The sequence below is a fragment of the Scyliorhinus canicula genome, chromosome 3 (genome assembly GCF_902713615.1).
Source record: "Scyliorhinus canicula chromosome 3, sScyCan1.1, whole genome shotgun sequence".
Lineage (NCBI taxonomy): Eukaryota > Metazoa > Chordata > Chondrichthyes > Carcharhiniformes > Scyliorhinidae > Scyliorhinus > Scyliorhinus canicula.
In genome coordinates this window covers 179,409,515-179,430,262 of record NC_052148.1, presented here as the reverse complement: position 1 = coordinate 179,430,262, position 20,748 = coordinate 179,409,515, and the positions used below count along the sequence as shown (strand labels likewise).

The 20,748-nt window shown below is 44.5% G+C and overlaps 1 protein-coding gene across 4 annotated transcripts in view; it reads right to left on the bottom strand.

The window, feature by feature from the left end:
- Positions 1 to 20,748, bottom strand: part of prdm5 (PR domain containing 5) — a 432,322-nt gene that overhangs the window by 316,030 nt on the left and 95,544 nt on the right. For 3 of the 4 annotated variants that reach the window (XM_038791835.1, XM_038791837.1, XM_038791839.1), the window contains exons 6-7: positions 13,883 to 13,975; positions 13,491 to 13,612 (exon numbers count right to left, since the gene is read on the bottom strand). In XM_038791835.1, the coding sequence (XP_038647763.1) occupies positions 13,491 to 13,612; positions 13,883 to 13,975 (215 nt within the window). The remainder of the gene's footprint in view (positions 1 to 13,490; positions 13,613 to 13,882; positions 13,976 to 20,748) is intronic. The other variant, XM_038791838.1, reaches the window with a different exon arrangement.

The following is a 20,748-nucleotide window of genomic DNA, read 5'->3' as shown; positions in this document are numbered from 1 at the left end:
AGGTTAAGTTGGCATAAGTTGAAGTGAGTGAAGTTGCACTGCCCTGATTGAAAACGAGACGAATAAGGTAGGCTAGTTAGATCCTACAATTAAAAAATGTAAAGAACCATGTACATCAAAGTTATCTCTAAAATTGATAGTGACTTTCGCCTCATAGGAATAATTGGGCAGCTAGAAATGAATACCTGCAGTTTTGTTCAGAAAATAAAATTGAAGAATAGTCATTGGGCAAAATCTAAATAATAATACTAATTTTATAATCTTTATTATTGTCACAAGTAGGCTTACATTAACTCTGCAATGAAGTTACTGCAAAAAGTCCCTCATCGCCACATTCCGGCACCTGTTCGGGTACACAGAGGGAGGATTCAGAATGTCCAATTCACCTGAAAAGCACGTCTTTCAGGACTTGTGGGAGGAAACCGGAGCACCCGGAGGGAAACCCACGCTGGCACAGGGAGACTCCTCACAGGCAGCGGCCCAAGCCAGGAATCGAATCCGGGTTTGGCACTGTGAGGCAACAGTGCTCATTTGCGTGCCACATTCATGTGTATTTTAACCTTTCAGTGGATATATTGGAAAAAAATAAACAACAGTGAATGCAGATGTATGTGTTTTTCTCAATTGGTTACTGCTATTTGTTATCTTCCAAAATGATTTTTTTGTCATGGTTGAAAACTTCAATGCCACAAGCACCAGCAATTTTGGGCAGAATCTCTACGGGTACAAACTGGAAAGCTGGCCAGAGCAGTGTCATGTCCTTCCGAGAAGGTCCTGCCAGGCCACCGCTGGCCTTCCCTGGGATCAGGACATCAGTGGAGAAATTCCGACTTGCCAAGACTACTGGTTAGTCAGAGGCCAACAGCTCAACTGAACGGAATCGACACCAGGGACGCAGCTGGAATAACAGCTATCTTAAGCCCAGGACCTATACCACAGATGAGTAATGGTGAGAGGCAGTTTGGGAGATGGGAGCAGCAGAGAAGTCGGTGGAAAATGTGGGGTAGCTTTCTGTGGCCCCACCCACTTCCCTATGCCTCATCCCTCAACTAGTTCCTTTGAATGAGGGACCTGCTCCCAGGAGTCGGTGTTGGTGCGTTTGCTCATCATACATGCCATAGGGCAAGCTCCTCCGCCCACTGGTGGATTAATAACAACAGTAGCAAAATACAGCTGAGGATGCATTGCTCACTTAAAGGCTTCAATTGGTGGTGGGTGGGAGATCATCCACATGCCCTTCCCACCATGTACTTAATCGGGTGGAGGCAGGAAGTTAAATACGAACCCACCTAACCATTTGATTACATGCATCCCCATCACCAACCCCAACATGTGGAAGGGCCCAAGATTCTGCCCATTGTATGGAAAGGAGAGTTATCATAGAATTTACAGTGCAGAAGGAGGCCATTCGGTCCATTGAATTTGCAGCGGCCCTTAGAAAGAACACCATACTTAAGACCACGCCTCCACCCTATCCCCGTTAACCCATAGAATAGAACATAGAATAGTACAGCACAGTACAGGCCCTTAAGCCCACGATGTTGTGCGACAAACTAACCTTTTGGACACTAAGGGGCAATTTAGCATGGCCAATCCACCAACCTGCACATCTTTCGACTGTGGGAGGAAACCATAGCACCCGAAGGGAATCCACACAGACATGGGGAGAAAGTGCAAACTCCACACAGTCAGCTGAGGCTGGAATAGAACCCAGGTCCCTGGAACTGTGAGGCAGCAGTGCTAATCACTGTGCCACCTATCATTATGGCTAGCTGAAACTTACTAACAACCTTAGTAATTGTTCCATGCCAATAGGAAAAAAAAGCCTTGACATTAAGAAGTAGCTCCAATAATATAGTGAATTGAAGGATGATGATATTCTTAAAGGCAATGAGATATTTGGCTCACCTATTCAACTAATCCAAGTTATAAAGCTGAAGGAAACTAAAGGGTAAAAAATCTTGAGAAATCATGTAAAAATGCTTCTCACTTATGTAGGCTTTGAGCACGAATAAAAACTGAAAATATCCAGCTGGTCAAACAGCATTTTGTGGACATATTTAATATTGCAGATCAGCAACTTTACACCAACTATTTTTATTTCAAATTTCCACATCCAGATTGTTTTACATTTGCATTCATGTTTTAAGCATGATCTGACAATCTCAGTAAGAGTAAAATTGGGCTAGGTTCGTAGCACAAAATGGGCTCCGAGCTGATCAACAAATGTTTTGCTAATGGCAAAACTAATTTTAGCCCTAATATATACAATTCTTTTTCACATCTGAAATTACTGAGTGATTGAAATTGATCTTGTTATAATATAAAATCAGTGCATTAATCTTTCTGATAAAGTGAACTGATCAAGTATCTGAGAACTTTTTCAATATGAAAAATAGGTGCTGAGACAGTGAATAGAAAGGGGTTGAGGTTGAGAGAGATAGAGAGTTTGAGAGAGAGATTGAGAGAGATTGCAAGCGCGAGAGAGCAAGAGATTGAGAGAGATTGCGAGTGAGAGCGAAAGAGCAAGTGAGAGCGAGTGAGCGAGAGCGAGAGAGCGAGAGAGAGAGCAAGAGAGGTTGAGAGAGAGAGAGAGCGAGAGAGAGCGAGAGAGAGAGCGAGAGAGAGTGAGTGAGAGAGTAGAGAGAGTAGTAATCTTACTGAAATTCATATCAGAAATGTGATAATTCAAAATCAGTCTTTTCCAAACTAATCTGAATTTCCCATTTGTGAACTGGGACCCTTTCCTCTGTAGCCTTACACCAATGTTTCCCACGTAACTTTATCTGCCTTCTCCCATCACAGACTGAGATTGCTCCAATTTTAAAGTCATTTCCTATAGCTTTGTTTTCTAAACATTCTGAGCAGATGCCTCTGGAACTTCTTTCAGAAGTTAATTCAATGAAGGTGGCGGCACAGCTATGTAACATTTTCAGCCAAATCTGTTTCTTGGTTCAAGAAAGTAAGGCTACACTTCTCAATAAAGTAAAGCCATACAAAAAGTGACAAAAACAGGAGAACAAAATTGAGGAGGAAAAGTAATTTTCTGTGTTGAGCTTGCTATTGGACCTGCTCGTACTCAGCTGTGCTGGAACATATATGCCCCAACAGCGGCTAGGATACTGGACCGAAATCCCAATATCTTTGTTTATTTTGTAAGACTGTGCAGAAAGAATTCTTCACTCCAGGAGTTGCATGAAGAAATAGAAATTTGGAATTTTAAATCAAAATTTTATTATTAACACAATATTGAACTCCTATATCACACCAGAAAATAGCTTACAAGAACCCCTGAAACAATACTACTCACTACAGTATATACAATGTCCTTAGTTACTAACTCTATTCCCAGTTAAACAAAATGAAAGAGAAAAATTTAACAGCTCTCAATCCTTCCCACATCCGAATGTCACAAATTAATTATTTGCTTTCCAGAACAGATTTGGCTCTTGTTCGAACCCCTGTAGACTCTGGCTGGATGTATTCAAAAAGCTATTTCAACTGGTTTGTTTCAGCTTTCTCCTTGTCCACAGACATGTCTGCTCTACTTTTATTACTCTTTTTTTTAAAAAAGGTATCCTACTGTGACAGCAAAAGACTTTACTCGTGGTCTAAAAGGTAGTCAGATCAGAACTCAACCCAAAAATGCTTCCTCAAAATTCCCGAACACCTTCTTCCCAAGCTGAAAATAAATTAACTCCAAAGGGATTCCCCCTAGTCAAACAATAGCGCATCAGCCCAGGTCATTTTTACTCAGGTCAATTTCACCTCTGGCTCCTAAAAGCTTTCTGGTCTTGCAAAACAAGATTCATTTTAAAAACATGACTATTGCAGTCAAACACACTTACCCCAGGCTTTTAACTCTTAAATTGCCAAACGTTTATAATCTAATATATCTAAAATCCTGCATTTGCCACAGCAGGTAGGAGCAATAAGGATCTTGTCTTACTTACATTAATTTCCCTCCCTTGCTACCCCAAATAGGAATTACTGAAAACATCTTGATAATAACAGAATTTTAAACTTACTCAATGTTATTTCTAATCGCTAGTATCACGCTATTACCGTGAAGGGGCCTCACGGTAGCATGGTGGTTAGCATCAATGCTTCACAGCTCCAGGGTTCCAGGTTCGATTCCCGGCTGGGTCACTATCTGTGTGGAGTCTGCACGTCCTCCCCGTGTGTGCGTGGGTTTCCTCCGGGTGCTCCGGTTTCCTCCCACAGTCCAAAGGTGTGCGGGTTAGGTGGATTGGCCATGCTAAATTGCCCATAGTGTAAGGTTAATGGGGGGATTGTTGGGTTACGGGTTACGTGGGTTTAAGTAGGGTGATCATTGCTCGGCACAACATCGAGGGCCGAAGGGCCTGTTCTGTGCTGTACTGTTCTATGTTCTATGTTCTATGTTCTATGGATAGAACAACTTTATATAAAGAATGGTTAATTCCTATCCAATTCCCTGCCCAAAATAAATCCCTCAGTCTGTGATGAATTACATTATGTTACATCACCCACTCCATGCTTTTTCAAGAAGAAAAACCTCAAAGTCTCAGTGTGCAATTTCCATTCAAACGCAGATTTAACAGAAATGCTCCCCACTGGAAGTATCATCAGGTTGGCTCCTTTAGGGAGAGTGGACACTTCAGTATTGATATTCATGGTGAAATTTGCCTCCATTTCAGCAGTAGAGGGGACACTGCAACTGGCTCAATGGCCTGCAACAGGTTGAATAATCAGGCCTGCATCCTTGAGCTAGGCTGTTTTAGGAAAATCATGGCTGCCTCTATGTGGCCTTAAAGCAATTTGCTGGACTGCTAGTAAACCACATTTTCTCGCACCCTCCTGCACACTGTGATATATGGAGTGCAGACTCCTTCAACCTATCCATTATCTGCAAAACAGAAGAGAAGACCAGTTCCACTGCCTGTGAATCAGCCTGCCCTAGAATAATGAGCCTCAACCTAGTGCAGCCCTTCTGACACCTTCCCCCAGGAAAGAAGCAGCTAATACATGTCCCCTTCCAGGACATTCTCTGATTCACCCCATGAGGAATTCATCTGGTTCACTCAGTAGTTGTACATCGGCTGGTCCTTGAATGAGTAATATGCCACGGTAAAGTCCAAGAACCAAATGCAGGACTGGGCAATCTGGAGCTGCCAGCTTACTTATCAAAGTCCTTCTACGGTGAAGGGCCAAAATCTATTGGATGAAAGTTTTATTATTCTAAAAGTTTCCGTCCCATTGGTGATTCAGAAACAGAATAATGATAGAAGACCTTGAAAATAATTAATAACTGCGAATTCATACAAGGGGTCATCGACAATGATATCAAGTACCAATAACCAGCTCATGGACGCTCAGTTTGGGTCCACCAAGGGGCTCTCAGCTCCTGACCTCATTACAACCTTGCTCCAAGCATGGATTTAAAAAAAATTGAACTCAAGAGGGCAGGTGAGAGTGACTGCCATTGACATCAAGAAGGCATTTGGCAGAGTGTGATGCCATGGAGCCAAAACTGGAGTCAATGGGAATCGGAGGGGGCTGGGGGCACAAATCGCTGCACTGGTTGGAGTCATACCTAGCACCAAGTACGATTGTTGTGGTTGTTCAAGAATAATAATTTCAGTCCCAGGACATCCCTGCAAATGTTCCTCAGGATAGCTTCCTCGGCCCAACCACCGCTTCATCAATTACCTTCCTTCCATCTTAAGTGGGGATGTTTGCTGATAATTGCTCAATATTCAGCACCATTTGTGACTCCTCAGATACTGAAGCATTCCGTGTCCATATACAGCAAGGCCTGGACAATGTTCATGCATAGGCTGATAAGTGCCAAGTTATATTCACGCCATGCAAGTGCCAGACAATAACATAATAATCTTTACTAGTGTCACAAGTAGGTTTACATTAACACTGCAATGAAGTTACTGTGAAAAGCCCTTAGTCGCCACACTACAGCACCTGTTTGTGTGCACAGAGGGAGAATTCAGAATGTCCAATTTACCTAACAAGCACTTTGTGACATTGGGGAGGAAACTGGAGCACCCGGAGGAAACCCACATCGAGTCGACAAGGGGACAACGTGCAGACGCCACACAGACAGTGACCCAAACTGGGAATCGAACTAGGGTCCCTGGCGCTGTGAAGCAACAGTGTTAACAATTGTGCTGCCGTGCCACCCATCTCCAACAAGAAAGAATCTAACCATCACCTCTTGACATTCAATTGCATTACCATTGCTGAATCCCCCACGATCAACATTCTGAAGGTTACCATTGACCAGAAATTGAACTGAGCTAACCACACCATTGACCAGAAACTGAACTAGACTAGCCATAACACCAGGTTAAAGTCCAACAGATATGTTTTGAGTCACTAGCTTTCAGAGCACAGCTCATTCATCAGGTCATCCATTCATCTTCTGAATGAGCTGCGCCTCCATCCACTGGAAGAACTTTTAAAAATACTCAATACTCTCTTCCAAAGTCCCCCGGACAAACACAGATGCCAAGTTGTAGAGTTTATTTCCCAACCCTACCCAAAGGCGAAGTGCTGGCATATGTTTACCCATTTTGCTGTTGATTGTGGTGTCCTGTTCCTTCACAAAAACAAATGCACCTGAATCTCATTCCATTCTGCTCATGCTAATGAGCGCAGGGTGCTTCATTCTCTTCACTTTCACTCAAGAATTACCACCCTTGTTTTCAGGAAGTGAGATAAGGAACAGTAGAAGAACCTGTAGCTTTAGGAGGGTTATAGAACATAGAACAGTACAGCACAGAACAGGCCGTTCGGCCCTCAATGTTGTGCGGAGCAATGATCACCCTACTCAAACCCACGTATCCACCCTATACCCATAACCCAACGACCCCCCCCCCCCCCTTAACCTTAACCTTACTTTTAATAACACTACGGGCAATTTAGCATGGCCAATCCACCTAACCCGCACATCTTTGGACTGTGGGAGGAAACTGGAGCACCCGGAGGAAACCCACGCACACACGGGGAGGACATGCAGACTCCACACAGACAGTGACCCAGCCGGGAACCGAACCAGGGACCCTGGAGCTGTGAAGCATTTATGCTAACCACCATGCTACCGTGCTGCTTTCTTTGTGTTTTTTTTTCGTGTTATTTTCCGTGTTATTTTTTCGTGTTATTTTCCGTGTTATTTTTCGTGTTATTTTTTCGGTGTATTGTTCCATTTTATTAATTTCTTCACTTCCATTGTGAACAACCATGATATGGAGCTGTACTGTCCTTCCAGTATTATTTCATGTTGTGTGTGGAAATTAACACCTTCACTTTCCTTGGCTGTTCTGAAATCATTAACACCATTTTGGTACTGTAACATTGTAATGTAGTGCCTGCACTACTTCCTTTCATACAGCCAGCACCATGCCTTTTTAGGGTATCTGGTAATGGGTTCCATGCAACCTTTCCCTCTTGCCCTCATCTCTGACAACATAACCAGAAGTGTCCAAGAAACTTTGGGACTTGACTCCAGCAGACACCCCAATCCTGATGCCCTTTTTGCTCTCCCTGTGCTCGCACTCACTCTTTCCATACAGCTTGGAAAACCTTCTGGCCTGCTTAATTGGTGGTGTCGAGTTGCTGAGCTGCAGGGTTCCTGCCTGTATATTAATTAGATTACCCCAGGTAAATGCAGTTGGGTGCCAGGAAGATCAGATAGTTGGGCCAAGGCTACGTTGCCATTTCAAAAAAGAAATGCTTGTATTTATAGAATGCGACTCACGAGTTCAGAAGGTTACAAACCATTTTGCAAACAATTACCAACTGACTGGCCCACAAAAATCCTGGCTTTCATGTCTTCTTCCTGGTTCAGGTGACATGCTCAGAAGAGGGTGGCTCTCCTCACTGTTATGAGGAACAGCAGTGCAGACTAGATTAAAAACTAATCCTGGGCCATCAACCTTCAGAAGCTGTTAATATACATAAAACACCCAACTAGTAAAATGCATCAGATTCACACAAATCTGGATTATTTTATTAGACTGATCCAAAGTACCATTTATCACAGGGGGCACATTTCCCTCAATATTCTATTAATCGTAGAGATTCCAAGATGGAAGGAAGATGCAAACTGTTACCAGTATTTTCTACTTGATACCTATTTCTACTTTTTTCGAAAACCAGACAAAGCTGGGTGGAATACTTTATAGACTAAAAATACTCCCCATAGATTTGATTCCTGTTCAAAGTCTTGCATCATCTTGTTCACCAACTCAAGATTCTGATAGGGCCTGGATCACGTTACACGATCAGGCAGCAGAAATTAAGAAGAAATTTCAAAACTGGATGGGTGGCAAAGGATTCCCGGCAATAAGTCAACTTCCCTTGGGGTTTGCAGCATCATCTGAAACCTCGGACTGGGTTACTGCATTGTAGTTCCATTTCCATCCAGCCAGTATCTTCTTTCGTAACAGTCACTGGCATCTTTTAAAAACGCGCAGAGATACAATCCAGATTACTTTGACATGATCCAGTTTCACAGAGCACACCAAAACAAACGGAAGCCCACACTTCTAATGAGGCCCTGTTTAGTGTTACTTTTGGTACTCTGGTCCAGACAGTAATAACTTTAATGTCTTCCAGTACTCGGATTTATACAAGGCATGCTTTAAAAAAAATACTTTTTGAAATTGCTACTTGGGATATATTCGATAACCTTTTAAGATTTTTAGTTATGTCTTCCATCATTTACCAGAATCCCTAAAGACATTTCTCATATCCAACAGGATTTCTTTTCGGATAGGCTTCTATTTCACATACTTAAAACAATCCAGGTTCAAGTCTAATAAGAGTCAAAATGCTGTACTAAAACCTGACTGCGGCATGCGGAAGGCGGCCCTTTGAGGTAATTTTGATTGCTCTGTTTGACCAATACATGATACCTAACTAGTCTTTGGGGAACCACCGAGGGAAAAGTGACGTTCTTCCAAGTTATTGCCTGTGAAACTGATTGCGTCGAGGATGTGTGAAGGAGACATTTACTATTATTTTTGTATGAAACACTATCCTTGGCCCAACACACTTGGTGATGAGACCTACCACAGCATGGCTTTCACTCCTTCCACTGAGTTTCCCTCCAGAGTTATCAGGCTAGATGATGTTTTACACTTCGAAAACACACCACAACACCCCCCCCCCCACCCCCCCCCCCCCCCCCCCCCCCCCCCGCCCCGCAACTATAGCCCTGAACGGACTTATCATTTTAGTTTTACACTCAATTAGGAAAAAAACTTTAAATTGTGGAGTGGTTTCTGTTTGCAAGATTCAACTTTTCATTTTACAACTTTACAACTTCCTTCTTGGGATAAGTAGCTGTGAAAAATGTGCAATGGACAAAGACGACTTATTATTCATTCAGACACTGAAATGGTTCTTTGATTAGAAACATAGCTAACATTGTCCCGTGTGGCAAGAGCAGCTCATAACAAAACTTGACATCTCTTGAAATGCCACCAGGATCTACAATTTTTAAGTAGCAATTAAGTAAAGTATTTCAATAGCACCAATCATTTAATTGCTGTGGAGCACAGTAAGCACAACATTGAAACTGAACACAAACTCTGTACAGACATTCCCTAAATATTGAGCAAGATTCACATAAACAGACTTGAAAGTATTGCTGAAAAATTACATTTTGTCAAAGCTTTTTGTCTTCCAATCATCAGGATGATCGCAAGAGTCCCAATGTCAGGAAACAACAATTTTATACTGGTGAAAAGGGGTGCTGGTTGGTTGGTAGAGGCATCGCCATGGAGAATGCACAAGTTGATGGCAACTGATAGTTAACTACCAAACATTCTTGGGATTGTCCTTATGAGTGCAAGGCAAAAAGCTTCAGCAATACTAAAGTTCTGTACCACCGAACGTGAAAGTCCCAAACATTGCTTGAAAGCAATGGCACATACACAAGATTTAAAAAGGGAGGCAGTGGCATAGTGGTATTGTCATTGGACTAGTAAACCAGAGACCCAGAGTCATGTTCTGGGAACCCAGGTTCAAATCCCACCACTGCAGATGGTGAATTTTGAGTTCAAGAAAAATCTGAAATTATAAGTTCTCATGAAACCATTGCCAATTGTCGGAAAAAGCCATCTGGTTTACTAATGTCCTGTAGGGAAGGAAATCTGCCATCCTTGCGTAGTCTGGCCTACATGTGACTCCAGATCCACAGCAATGTGATAGCCTCTTAACTGACCCCTGATAGGGCAATTAGGGATGGACAATAAATGCTGGCACAGCCTTCAAGGTTTCGCCCCATTAACAAAAAGAAAAAGATGTGCTATCAAGTTGAAAAATGAAATGAAAACTCGCTTATTGTCACAAGTAGGCTTCAAATGAAGTTACTGTGAAAAGCCCCTAGTCATCGCATTCCGGTGCCTGTTCGGGGAGGCTGCTACGGGGATTCAACCGTGCTGCTGGCCTGCCTTGGTCTGCTTTCAAAGCCAGCGATTTAGCCCTGTGCTAAACCAGCCCCCAAGTTGCAAGTTCAAACAGATGCACTAACGGAATGTCGTTCCTGCACCTTAAATAAAATTCCATGACTTTCCATGTTCCAACTATAGATATTCAGTATCATTTTAGACATTGTCTCCTCCGCCAAGTGCTTGTTCCTGCTCTACCTTACCTTATTTACCTCGCTCCAGCTCTGGGGGAAAAAGTGTCCATCAAATCCTCTGCCTTCACAACAAACATCTGCAACTGATACCAACAAACACATCTTTCCACACATGAGATAAGCAAGAAGGACTGAGGAATCTGGCGCACACCACTGGGCCAATTACTGCTGCTGTGTTGGCAGCGTCCAAAGCAGCCAATTTAAACTGCAGACCACCCTGATTGACAGGCTCCTCGGCCAATGATGGTTGTTGATCTGAGTCTCCAAAACAGCCAATTAATAGCAGCAATAGGCAGGATCAGGAGGAGAAACCCTGAACTGGATTCTGGACATACAAAGCAAACAAAGATTATAAAGAGGGGAAAGTGGATTCTGGAAAAAACATTGCAAAAGATTGAAATTCTGCAAAAGTCACAAAACTCCCATTCCTGTCCTGTCTTTGTAGAATTTCATGCCTTTAGACTTCTTTGAAAACTTGGAAAAGACATGAAAATTTCCAATGTCCCACGGGAAAACTGCTAATCATTTTTATATTTATTCACAGGATGTAAACATTGCCAGAAAGGCCACCATTTATTTCTTATCCCTGAGAACGTGGTGGTGAGATACTGGCCAGAATTCTCCGGTCTTTGCAATTCATTTTTCCCGCCAGCAGCGCATGCGCACCAGCGGGGTTCCCTGCAGCATTGAGTGGTTACATGGGAAATCACATGGATAAGTGGTGGGAAGATAGAATCCCACCACCAGCAAATGGCACATCACTGAGAAACACTTGGCTGGGGAACCAGAGAATCCCGCCCACTAACTTGACCTGATGCAGTCTGTGTGGTCAAGGGGTACAGTAACAGTAGTTAACAGTACTGTTATATGGGTAGTTCCAGGATTCCATCAATGGTAAAGCAACAGTGATAGATTTCCAGGTGTGACTTGGAGGGAAACCTGCAGATGCTGCCGTTACCAAGTACTTCGTGCTCTTCTCCTTATAGGTGGCAGAGGTCATGAGTTTGATTGGCGCTGTCGAAGAAGCCTTGGTGATTTGCCACATTGCAGCTTGCAGATGGTACACATTTTGGACGTGGTATCCCAGTGGTAGAGTGGGTACTAATAAAATGGTTGTTCTTCCTGGATTTTAAAATCAAGCTTAATGAGTTTTTAGAGCTGCAATCATTCAGGCAAGTGAAGAGTATTCCATCACATTTGTGTCTTGTAGATGGTGTTTAGGCTTTGATGAGGAGGTGAGCCACTTATCATAGAATTTCCATCTTACTTGTTCTTATAGCCACAGCGTTTGTGTGGCCAATCCAGTTAACTTGCAAGTCAGTGGTAAACCAGAAGTGGGGGATGTGATAATCGAATGTCATAAGAACAAAAGAACATAAGAACTACGAGCAGGAGTAGACCATCTGGCCCCTCGGGCCTGCTCCGCCATTCATAGAGATCATGGCTGATCTTTTGTGGACTCAGCTCCACTTTCCGGCCCGAACACCATAACCCTTAATCCCTTTTTTCTTCAAAAAACTCTCTATCCTTATCTTAAAAACATTTAATGAAGGAGCCTCGACTGCTTCGCTGGGCAAGGAATTCCATAGATTCACAACCCTTTGGGTGAAGAGGTTCCTTCTCAACTCAGTCCTAAATCTACTTCCCCTTATTTTGAGGCTATGCCCCCAAGTTCTGCTTTTACCCGTCAGTGGAAACAACCTGCCCGCATCTATCCTATCTATTCCCTTCATAATTTTATATGTTTCTGTAAGATCCCCCCTCATCCATCTAAATTCCAATGAGTACAGTCCCAGTCTACTCAACCTCTCCTCGTAATCCAACCCCTTCAGCTCTAGGATTAACCTAGTGAATCTCTTCTGCACACCCTCCAGCGCCAGATAGTTAGACTTTCTATTGTTGGAAGCTGTCACTGCCTGGCTCTTGTGTGGCGTGAATGTTAGGGGCTTGAATGTTACTTGACACTTATCAGCCCAGACCTTAATGTAGTCCAAGTCTTGCAACAGGAAATGAGATGATAGATAATGGCAAAATGTAATTCTTTCGAGCTGATGACCCACAATGTATCATGGATGCCCAGTATTAAGCTGCTAGATTTATTCTGAATCTCTCTCATTTAATACAGTGAAAGTGTCACACAGCACAGTCTGAAGATGAGGTTCTGTCTCCAGGACTATGCTGTAGTCACTCTTATCAATACGGCCATAGACAGATTTATCTAAGACAGGTGAATTGGTATGGTTGAAGATCAAGTCAATTTTTCCCTCACTGGTTCCCTCGCTGCCTGCTGCAGAACCAATTTGGCTGCTAGGAACCAGCCAACTCATTCTGCAGTGGTGCAATGAACCACTCTTACTGATGGACATTGAAGTCTGCCACGCAGAGTTCAGATTGTGCCCTTTTCACCCTCAGTGTTTCTTTCACATGGAGGAACACTCATTCATCAGCTGGGGGGGGAGGGTGGCAGGTGGTAGTCAGCAGGAGGCTGCCTTGTGTACACATACATTTGTCATAGCACTGCCACTACTCTGAAACTTACCCTGAAAATAAACAGAGCAAATCCGTTAGCGCCAGTGCTTCTAATGCAACAAAAACATCCCAGGATGGAGAACATACTTCTCTACATCCAGCAGTGCTTAGGAGTTTGAATCACAAATAAAAAAAACTATGTTGTTAAATTTAATACTTGAACATAAACTATTATCAAGTAATTATAATGTACTGCTTTATAAGGATAAGCAAAAATCTCAAATCAAGCTACACATCTTTGTATATACTCTAATCTGTCAATGTTTCCTCAAGTCAGAGAGTTTAGATCATTCTCTCCTTTTATCAGTGTTCTTACCTGTGTGTACATTCTCCTTATGCTTCTTTAAGGCATCTTTGCTCTTGAATCTTTTCCCACAGCTATCAGCCTTGCAAACAAACCTGGCATCGCCTTTGCAGGCTTCCTTATGCTGCTCAAAACTGTGGTAGAGAGTTGGTAAGAACCACAATGTGATAAGAACGTAGCATCTTTCTATTGCATGCAGACCAGGTTAATACATGCTACAAAGCAGAGTCTCTGACTTCCATCATGCTTTGCCCAACCAGAGTAGGGAAGAAGCAAGGCAGTGTTACTTTCGTATTTGGGTTTTAATTTGCATGCAAACAGCCAAGGTTGGAAATCAAGACGTCGTAATAAAACAAAAAGGTCAAACGGGTTACAAAACAGGCAAATGTGGTTCAATACAAAACCTTGACTCAGAGCTGAAGGAGATGTTACAAACAGAACACTGATGGCTTCGAGCAGTGTCGCCGGCAAGAACATTTTCAGTACACTGTAGAACACTACAAGTAAATAAACATATACGAAAACTTAATAGAACAAAATGATCAAAGCAAAGATATGCCACTTAAGCACACAAGAGCATTTAATATAAAACCAATTCAAAACAATACAGTAGCCAAATCTTGCATCAACATTCACCTTAACCACACAATTTACAAATCTCTGAAAGAAATTATTTATACAAGTGGAATTTGCTTCAACATTATACCACACACAAACAATCACACAAATATTGTTTGTATTTCATCTGAAAGTCCTCTCTCCATTATGTGAGGTAAACAAGTCCAGAAAGAGTGGCTAGAGGAATTTAAAATAAACTGAAAATGCTTGTATGATTCTATTTTGTGATATCATTTCAGGACCAATATTACCTAAAGTTGTTATTTGGAACAACTCCACTCTGGATACACTTTGTTTTTCCCTGGGTAAGTGCAGTTCAAGAAACTCAACAGGACCATGCAGTCCCCTCTATTCGCACCTCATTCACTAACCTCAACATCCACACCCTCCAACATCAATGTTCCTTGAAATGTATCCTTTCTACAGCAATACTGCAGCAATTTGCCAAAGCTGATCAATTCCCAAAACGTTATTAAATCTAATATTCTTTTATTTAACCAAATTTACTAAAACTTACTACCAGAGTGGAACACAAAGATAGCATCATGAAAGGTTTAAGTAAAGAGAACACAAACGCGCAAACACAAACACACAGTTACACAAACATACACGCACGCAATTATAGACAACTGAGCCCCCTGCTGCCACAAAGGGAAAATATTGTGCGAGGTGCCCTGCTGAGTCATTCATTCTTGGCCTGCATTGTCAACTAATTTCACTGGGTGAGCTACGTTTAACTCAATATTCCTCAGCTAGAGCTAAAGCAACTGAGGGCAGAATCTTGTGTTCTCCCTGTGGTGAGTTTGATGGCGGGACATGCATTTAATCAACCAGTGGGGGTGTTATTGTGGGATCCTAGGGGTCTTTGATCATGGGGACTGGCATCAGGATGGGAGGGGGGTACCCAGTGACAACTACCCCTTCTTTCTTTGCAGCCAATGACACTTCCCTGCAAGGCACACCTCACAATGCCCCTCCTGCCATCACTCACCTCCGGCCTGGGATCCAGCGCTACCCCTAGGTCTTGGTTGGGTGTCATACCAGCACTAACCACCGCCTCCCCAGTAGTGTTGTAATTCAATGCAACTCTAGACTTCCGCCGGATCCCTCTTCGCCCCCACCCATCCCCAGTGTCCTTGACTCGAGAATAGGCCCGCTGCCGGCCTGTCAAGAGCTTGATTGGAACAAGATGTGGTGAGCCTTCCTGAAAAGAGACAACCCAGGTCTCTTGCCATACACTGTTCTCACAGCCTCCCGTAATGAAATGGTGCAGCAACATTAACATTCTGGTTTCAAGCATAAAGCAATGATCACTGTGATACATATGATTAATCTAATTGGCTCAGAAAATAAAGAAAGTTCAAAAATATACACATCTTTAAAGAAGGCAATTATATACAAATAATATATACATATATTACTCCGCCCCTAGCAGGGAAGCTCGTACTCCACAAGGAGCATGGGGAAGACAAGCATTCCTATCCCATAGGTCCCGTGGAGGGTAATACACTTAAGCAAAGTCAATGGGAGATTTTGTTCCCATAAGGTCACTTGTACAGATAACCCGGGGACAAGCAGCACCCAAGGCAATCTAAGTGTATTTCCCAACTTGAATGGGTCATTCAGTAACAAAGACAGTGATAGTCTCAACTACCTCATTGCCAGACAGGAATGAGTAATTGTTGTAATTCATGCATACTTTCTTTAAATACAAACCATTGTCTAGCCATCATTCACCCCTTTACTAACGTTCCTCAATCTATCCTTGCCAATTTGCACATCATACCCTCATAGTTCACTTTATTTAGATCCACGGCCCCATTTTGAATTTTACTACATCACTCTCCATGCTAATAAGGAACTTTATAATATTATGGTCATTCTTCCCCAAGAGATCGTTAATATTTTTATTCAGAAACAAATTTCAATTATAGCATACATAGCAAATTTATACAACTTCTTTAAAAATATCCCAATACAGCCAAACCCAACCCGGAATAACCCAGAACCCACTCCACCCCAGCCCCTCCTCCCCAACCCCTACGTAACCACCGCTCTCTAACTGCTGACAACAACCAACTTCTTAAAGAAGGTCATGAACGGCATTCATCTAGAGTAAAATCCATCCTCTGATCCCCGAATGGCACACTTAATTTTTTCCAAATGCAGGAATTCTAACAAATCCCCTAGTCCCCTTAGGCGGCGCCAATGCCCTCCATCCAATCAAGACTCACCTCCGGGCTATTAAAGAAGCGAAGGTCAAGACATCAACCTTCCTCTCCTCTTGCAGCCCCGGTAGATCGACACTCCAAAGATCGCACCATTGGGCATGGATCCACTCTACTCCCATGTTTCAAAGAAGGAAACCCAGTACGTAACTAGCTTAGGACAAGACCAAAACATGTGCGACTGTTTCACCGGTCCTCTTGAACAACGCTCACATCTATCCTCTACACCCAGGAAGAACCCACTCATATGTGCCCTGGTCAAGAGTGCCTTATGCACCACTTTAACTGTATTAAACATAACCTCGATCACGGGGAGATGTAGTTAACCTTATGCAGAGCCTCAGCCCACATACCCCCATACAAAACCAAAGCCAACTCATCTTCCCATTTCCCCTTTACTTTCTCCAGTGCCTTCTCTATTGTTACCATCTGCCCATTAGGGCACACGGTGGCATAGTCGTTAGCACTGTTGCATCACAGCTCCAGGGACTAGAGTTCAATTCCGGCTTCGGGTGACTGTGTGGAGTTTGCGCGTTCTCCCTGTGTCTGTGTGGATTTACTCCGGGTGCTCCGGTTTCTTCTCACAGTCCAAAGATGTGCAGGTTAGTTGGATTGGCTGTGATAAATTGTCCCTTAGTGTCCAAAAAGTTAGATAGGGTTATGGGGAAAGGGTGGAGTCGTGGGATTAAGTAGGGTGCTCTTTCCAAGGGCAAGTGCAGATTTTTCTTTTATATAATAAACATTTTATTGAGGCATTTATTTGGCATTGTAACAGCAACAAAATCAACAATGTACATGGTGGTTAGCATAAATGCTTCACAGCTCCAGGGTCCCAGGTTCGATTCCCGGCTGGGTCACTGTCTGTGTGGAGTCTGCACGTCCTCCCCCTGTGTGCGTGGGTTTCCTCCAGGTGCTCCGGTTTCCTCCCACAGTCCAAAGATGTGCGGGTTAGGTGGATTGGCTATGCTAAATTGCCCGTAGTGTCCTAATAAAAGTAAGGTTAAGGGGGGGGGGGGGGGTGTTGGGTTGCGGGTATAGGGTGGATACGTGGGTTTGAGTAGGGTGATCATGGCTCGGCACAACATTGAGGGCCGAAGGGCCTGTTCTGTGCTGTATTGTTCTATGTTCTATGTACATAACAAGGAAAATATAAACATAGTGCAAATACCATCCTTGTCGATTTTTCACCCACTAGTTCTCTGAAGTGGGACTCATTTTTGGGCAGCATGGTAGCATTGTGAATAGCACGTTCGCTTCACAACTCCAGGGTCCCAAGTTCGATTCCCGCTTGGGTCACTGTCTGTGCAGAGTCTGCACATCCTCCCCGTGTGTGTGGGTTTCCTCCGGGTGCTCCGGTTTCCTCCCACAGTCCAAAGATGTGCAGGTTAGGTGGATTGGGGTCACTGTCTGTGCAGAGTCTGCACATCCTCCCCGTGTGTGTGGGTTTCCTCCGGGTGCTCCGGTTTCCTCCCACAGTCCAAAGATGTGCAGGTTAGGTGGATTGGGGTCACTGTCTGTGCAGAGTCTGCACATCCTCCCCGTGTGTGTGGGTTTCCTCCGGGTGCTCCGGTTTCCTCCCACAGTCCAAAGATGTGCAGGTTAGGTGGATTGGCCATGATAAATTGCCCTTAGAGTCCAAAATTGCCCTTAGTGTTGGGTGGGGTTATGGGGACAGGGTGGAGTTGTTGACCTTGGGTAGGGTGCTCTTTCCAAGAGCCGGTGCAGACTCGATGGGCTGAATGGCCTCCTTCTGCACTGTAAATTCTATGAAATAACCACCTCCCTCTCCCACAGGTCCTACCATTACTTATCCCCCTAATCTACGCCAACCTAACCCCCTCCACCCCTTTCTGCTAACGATTAATTCTCTGCAAGGAAGTCGACAAATGGTTGTCACCTCCGGGCGAACCCTAACAGAGACCCTCTCATGGCGAACTTAATTTTCTCTAGGCAGAGGAAGCCAGCCATATCTGAAAGCCAGGTCTCCAATTTTGGGGGCTTCGAGTCCCTCCATGCTAGTAATATGCGCCTCCGGGCTACCAGGGAAGCAAAGGCCAGAATTTCAGCCTCTTTCTCCTCCTTGATTCCCGGATCCTGCGACACCCCAAAAATCGCCACCTCTGGACTCATTGCCACCCTCGTGTTTAATACCATGGACATGGCGTCGGCAAACCCCTGGCAAAATCCCCTCAGTTTAGACATGCCCAGAACATATGGATATGGTTCGACGTCGCTTCCCACTGCACACTTCACACACCTATCCTCCACCCCAAAGAATCTGCTCAACCGAGCCACTGTCATGTGAGCCCGGTGAAAGACCTTAAATTGGATCAGGCTGAGCCTGGCATATGTTGCGGTCGCGTTGACCCTATCCAACGCGTCCGCCCAGAGGCCCTCCTCTATCTCCCCCCCCAAGCTCCTCCTCCCACTTTTGCTTCAGCTCCTCGGTCTGCGTCTCCTCCGAACCCACAAGTTCTATATACATGTCTGAGACGCTCCCCTCTCCTATCCATCCTCTAGAGACCACCCTATCCTGAATCCCCCTTAGCGGTAGGAGTGGGAAGGTTGATACCTGCTTCCACAAAAAGTCCCGTACCTGTAAGTATCGGAATTCAATTCCACCCACCAATGCAAACTTCTCCTCCAGCACCCTCATACTCGGGAAGCTTCCTTCTAGGAACAAGTCCCCATCCTCTCAATCCCCGCTCTCCGCCAAATTCGCAACCCCCTGTCCATCCTCCCCGGGGTAAACCGGTAATTATCGCAGATTGGGGCCCAGACCGATGCCCCCTCTGCTCCCACATTTCCTCTACTGCATCCAGACTCTCAGAGCCTCCACCACCACTGGACCGGTGAAAATGAATGAAATGAAAATCGCTTGTCACAAGTAGGCTTCAAATGAGGTCACTGTGAAAAGCCTCTAGTCGCCACATTCCGGTGCCTGTTCGGGGAGGCTGTTACGGGAATTGAACAGTGCTGCTGGCCTGCCTTGGTCTGCTTATACCCCGAAAACCTGCCGAATTCCCCTAAAATTCCCATAATTTTTTCCATCCCCTCCATTGGGTCTGAGACATACAGTAGTACGTCATCCGCATACAGCAGGTCTCTGTGCTCCACCCCCCCACCCGGACCAACCCCTTCCAGCCCCTTGAGGCCCCTCAATTGCCAGCGGCTCTATCGCCAGCGCAAACATCTCATCCCCCGGTGCAGCCTGAAATAGTCCAAAGTCATCCTGTTTGTCCGTACACTAGCAACCAGAGCCCATTACAGCAACCTAACACAGTCAACAAAGCCCTTTCCAAACCCGACCCGCTCCAGCATCTCCCATAAGTAATCCCACTCGACCCAGTCAACACCTTTTTCCGCGTCCATCGCGAGCACCACCTTAACATCCCTACCTTCCGGGGGCATCATGATCACGTTTAGCAGCCTTCTTATATTGGTCACCAGCTGCCTGCCCTCAACGAATCCAGTCTGACCCTCCACCATAACATTCGGTATACAGTCCTCAGTTCTGGAGGACAGAATTTTGGCCAGAAGTTTGGCATCTGCGTTCAGCAAGAAAATCGGCCTGTAAGACCCACATCGCTGCGGGTCCTTGTCCCTTTTCAGAATGAGTGAGATCATGGCCTGTGACATCATCTGGGGCAGAGCCCCTCTTTCCATAGCCTTGTTAAAGACGTTCATCAGCACCGGCCCCAATATGCCAGAGAACTTTTTTATAGAACTTGGCTGGGTACCCATTCGGTCCTGGGGCCTCGCTCGACTGCATGGCCATCAGACCCTCCACTACCTCCTCCAGCTCAATCGGGACCCCAAGCCCTTCTACCAGCTCCCCATCCACCTTCGGGAAAGTCAGCCATCCAAAAAGTGCCTCATCCCCTCCGGCCCCACAGGGGGTTCCGACCTGTGCAACCTGCTATAAAAACCCGAAAGGTCTTGCTCACCCCCGCCCAGTCCCCAACTAAGTTCCCATCCCCATCAATAACTTTCCATATTTCTCTAGTTGCCTCCCTTTTTGAGCTGCTGTGCAAGCATCCTGCAGGCTTTCTCCCCATGCTCGTAAATCGCCCCCTTCACCTTTCTGAGCTGTTCCACTGCCCTCCCGGTGGTTAACAAACCAAATTCCGCTGTAGTCTCTGGCGTTCCCTTAAAAGCTCTGCCTCTGGAGTCTCCGCATACCTCCTATCAACTCGTAGCCAGTGCAGATTTGATGAGCCATATGACCTCCTTCTGCACTGTAAATTCTATGATTCTATGATTCATATATATCTGATATCTTCCATTCTCCTATCTCGTCAAGAGACAACAAACACCTTGTCCAAAAGTGAAGGCACCAACATCTCAGGAAACGAAGAGAGCTCCTTACAAATAAAGTTTCACACCTGTAAATACCCAAAATTATTGCCTCTCGCGAGTTGAAA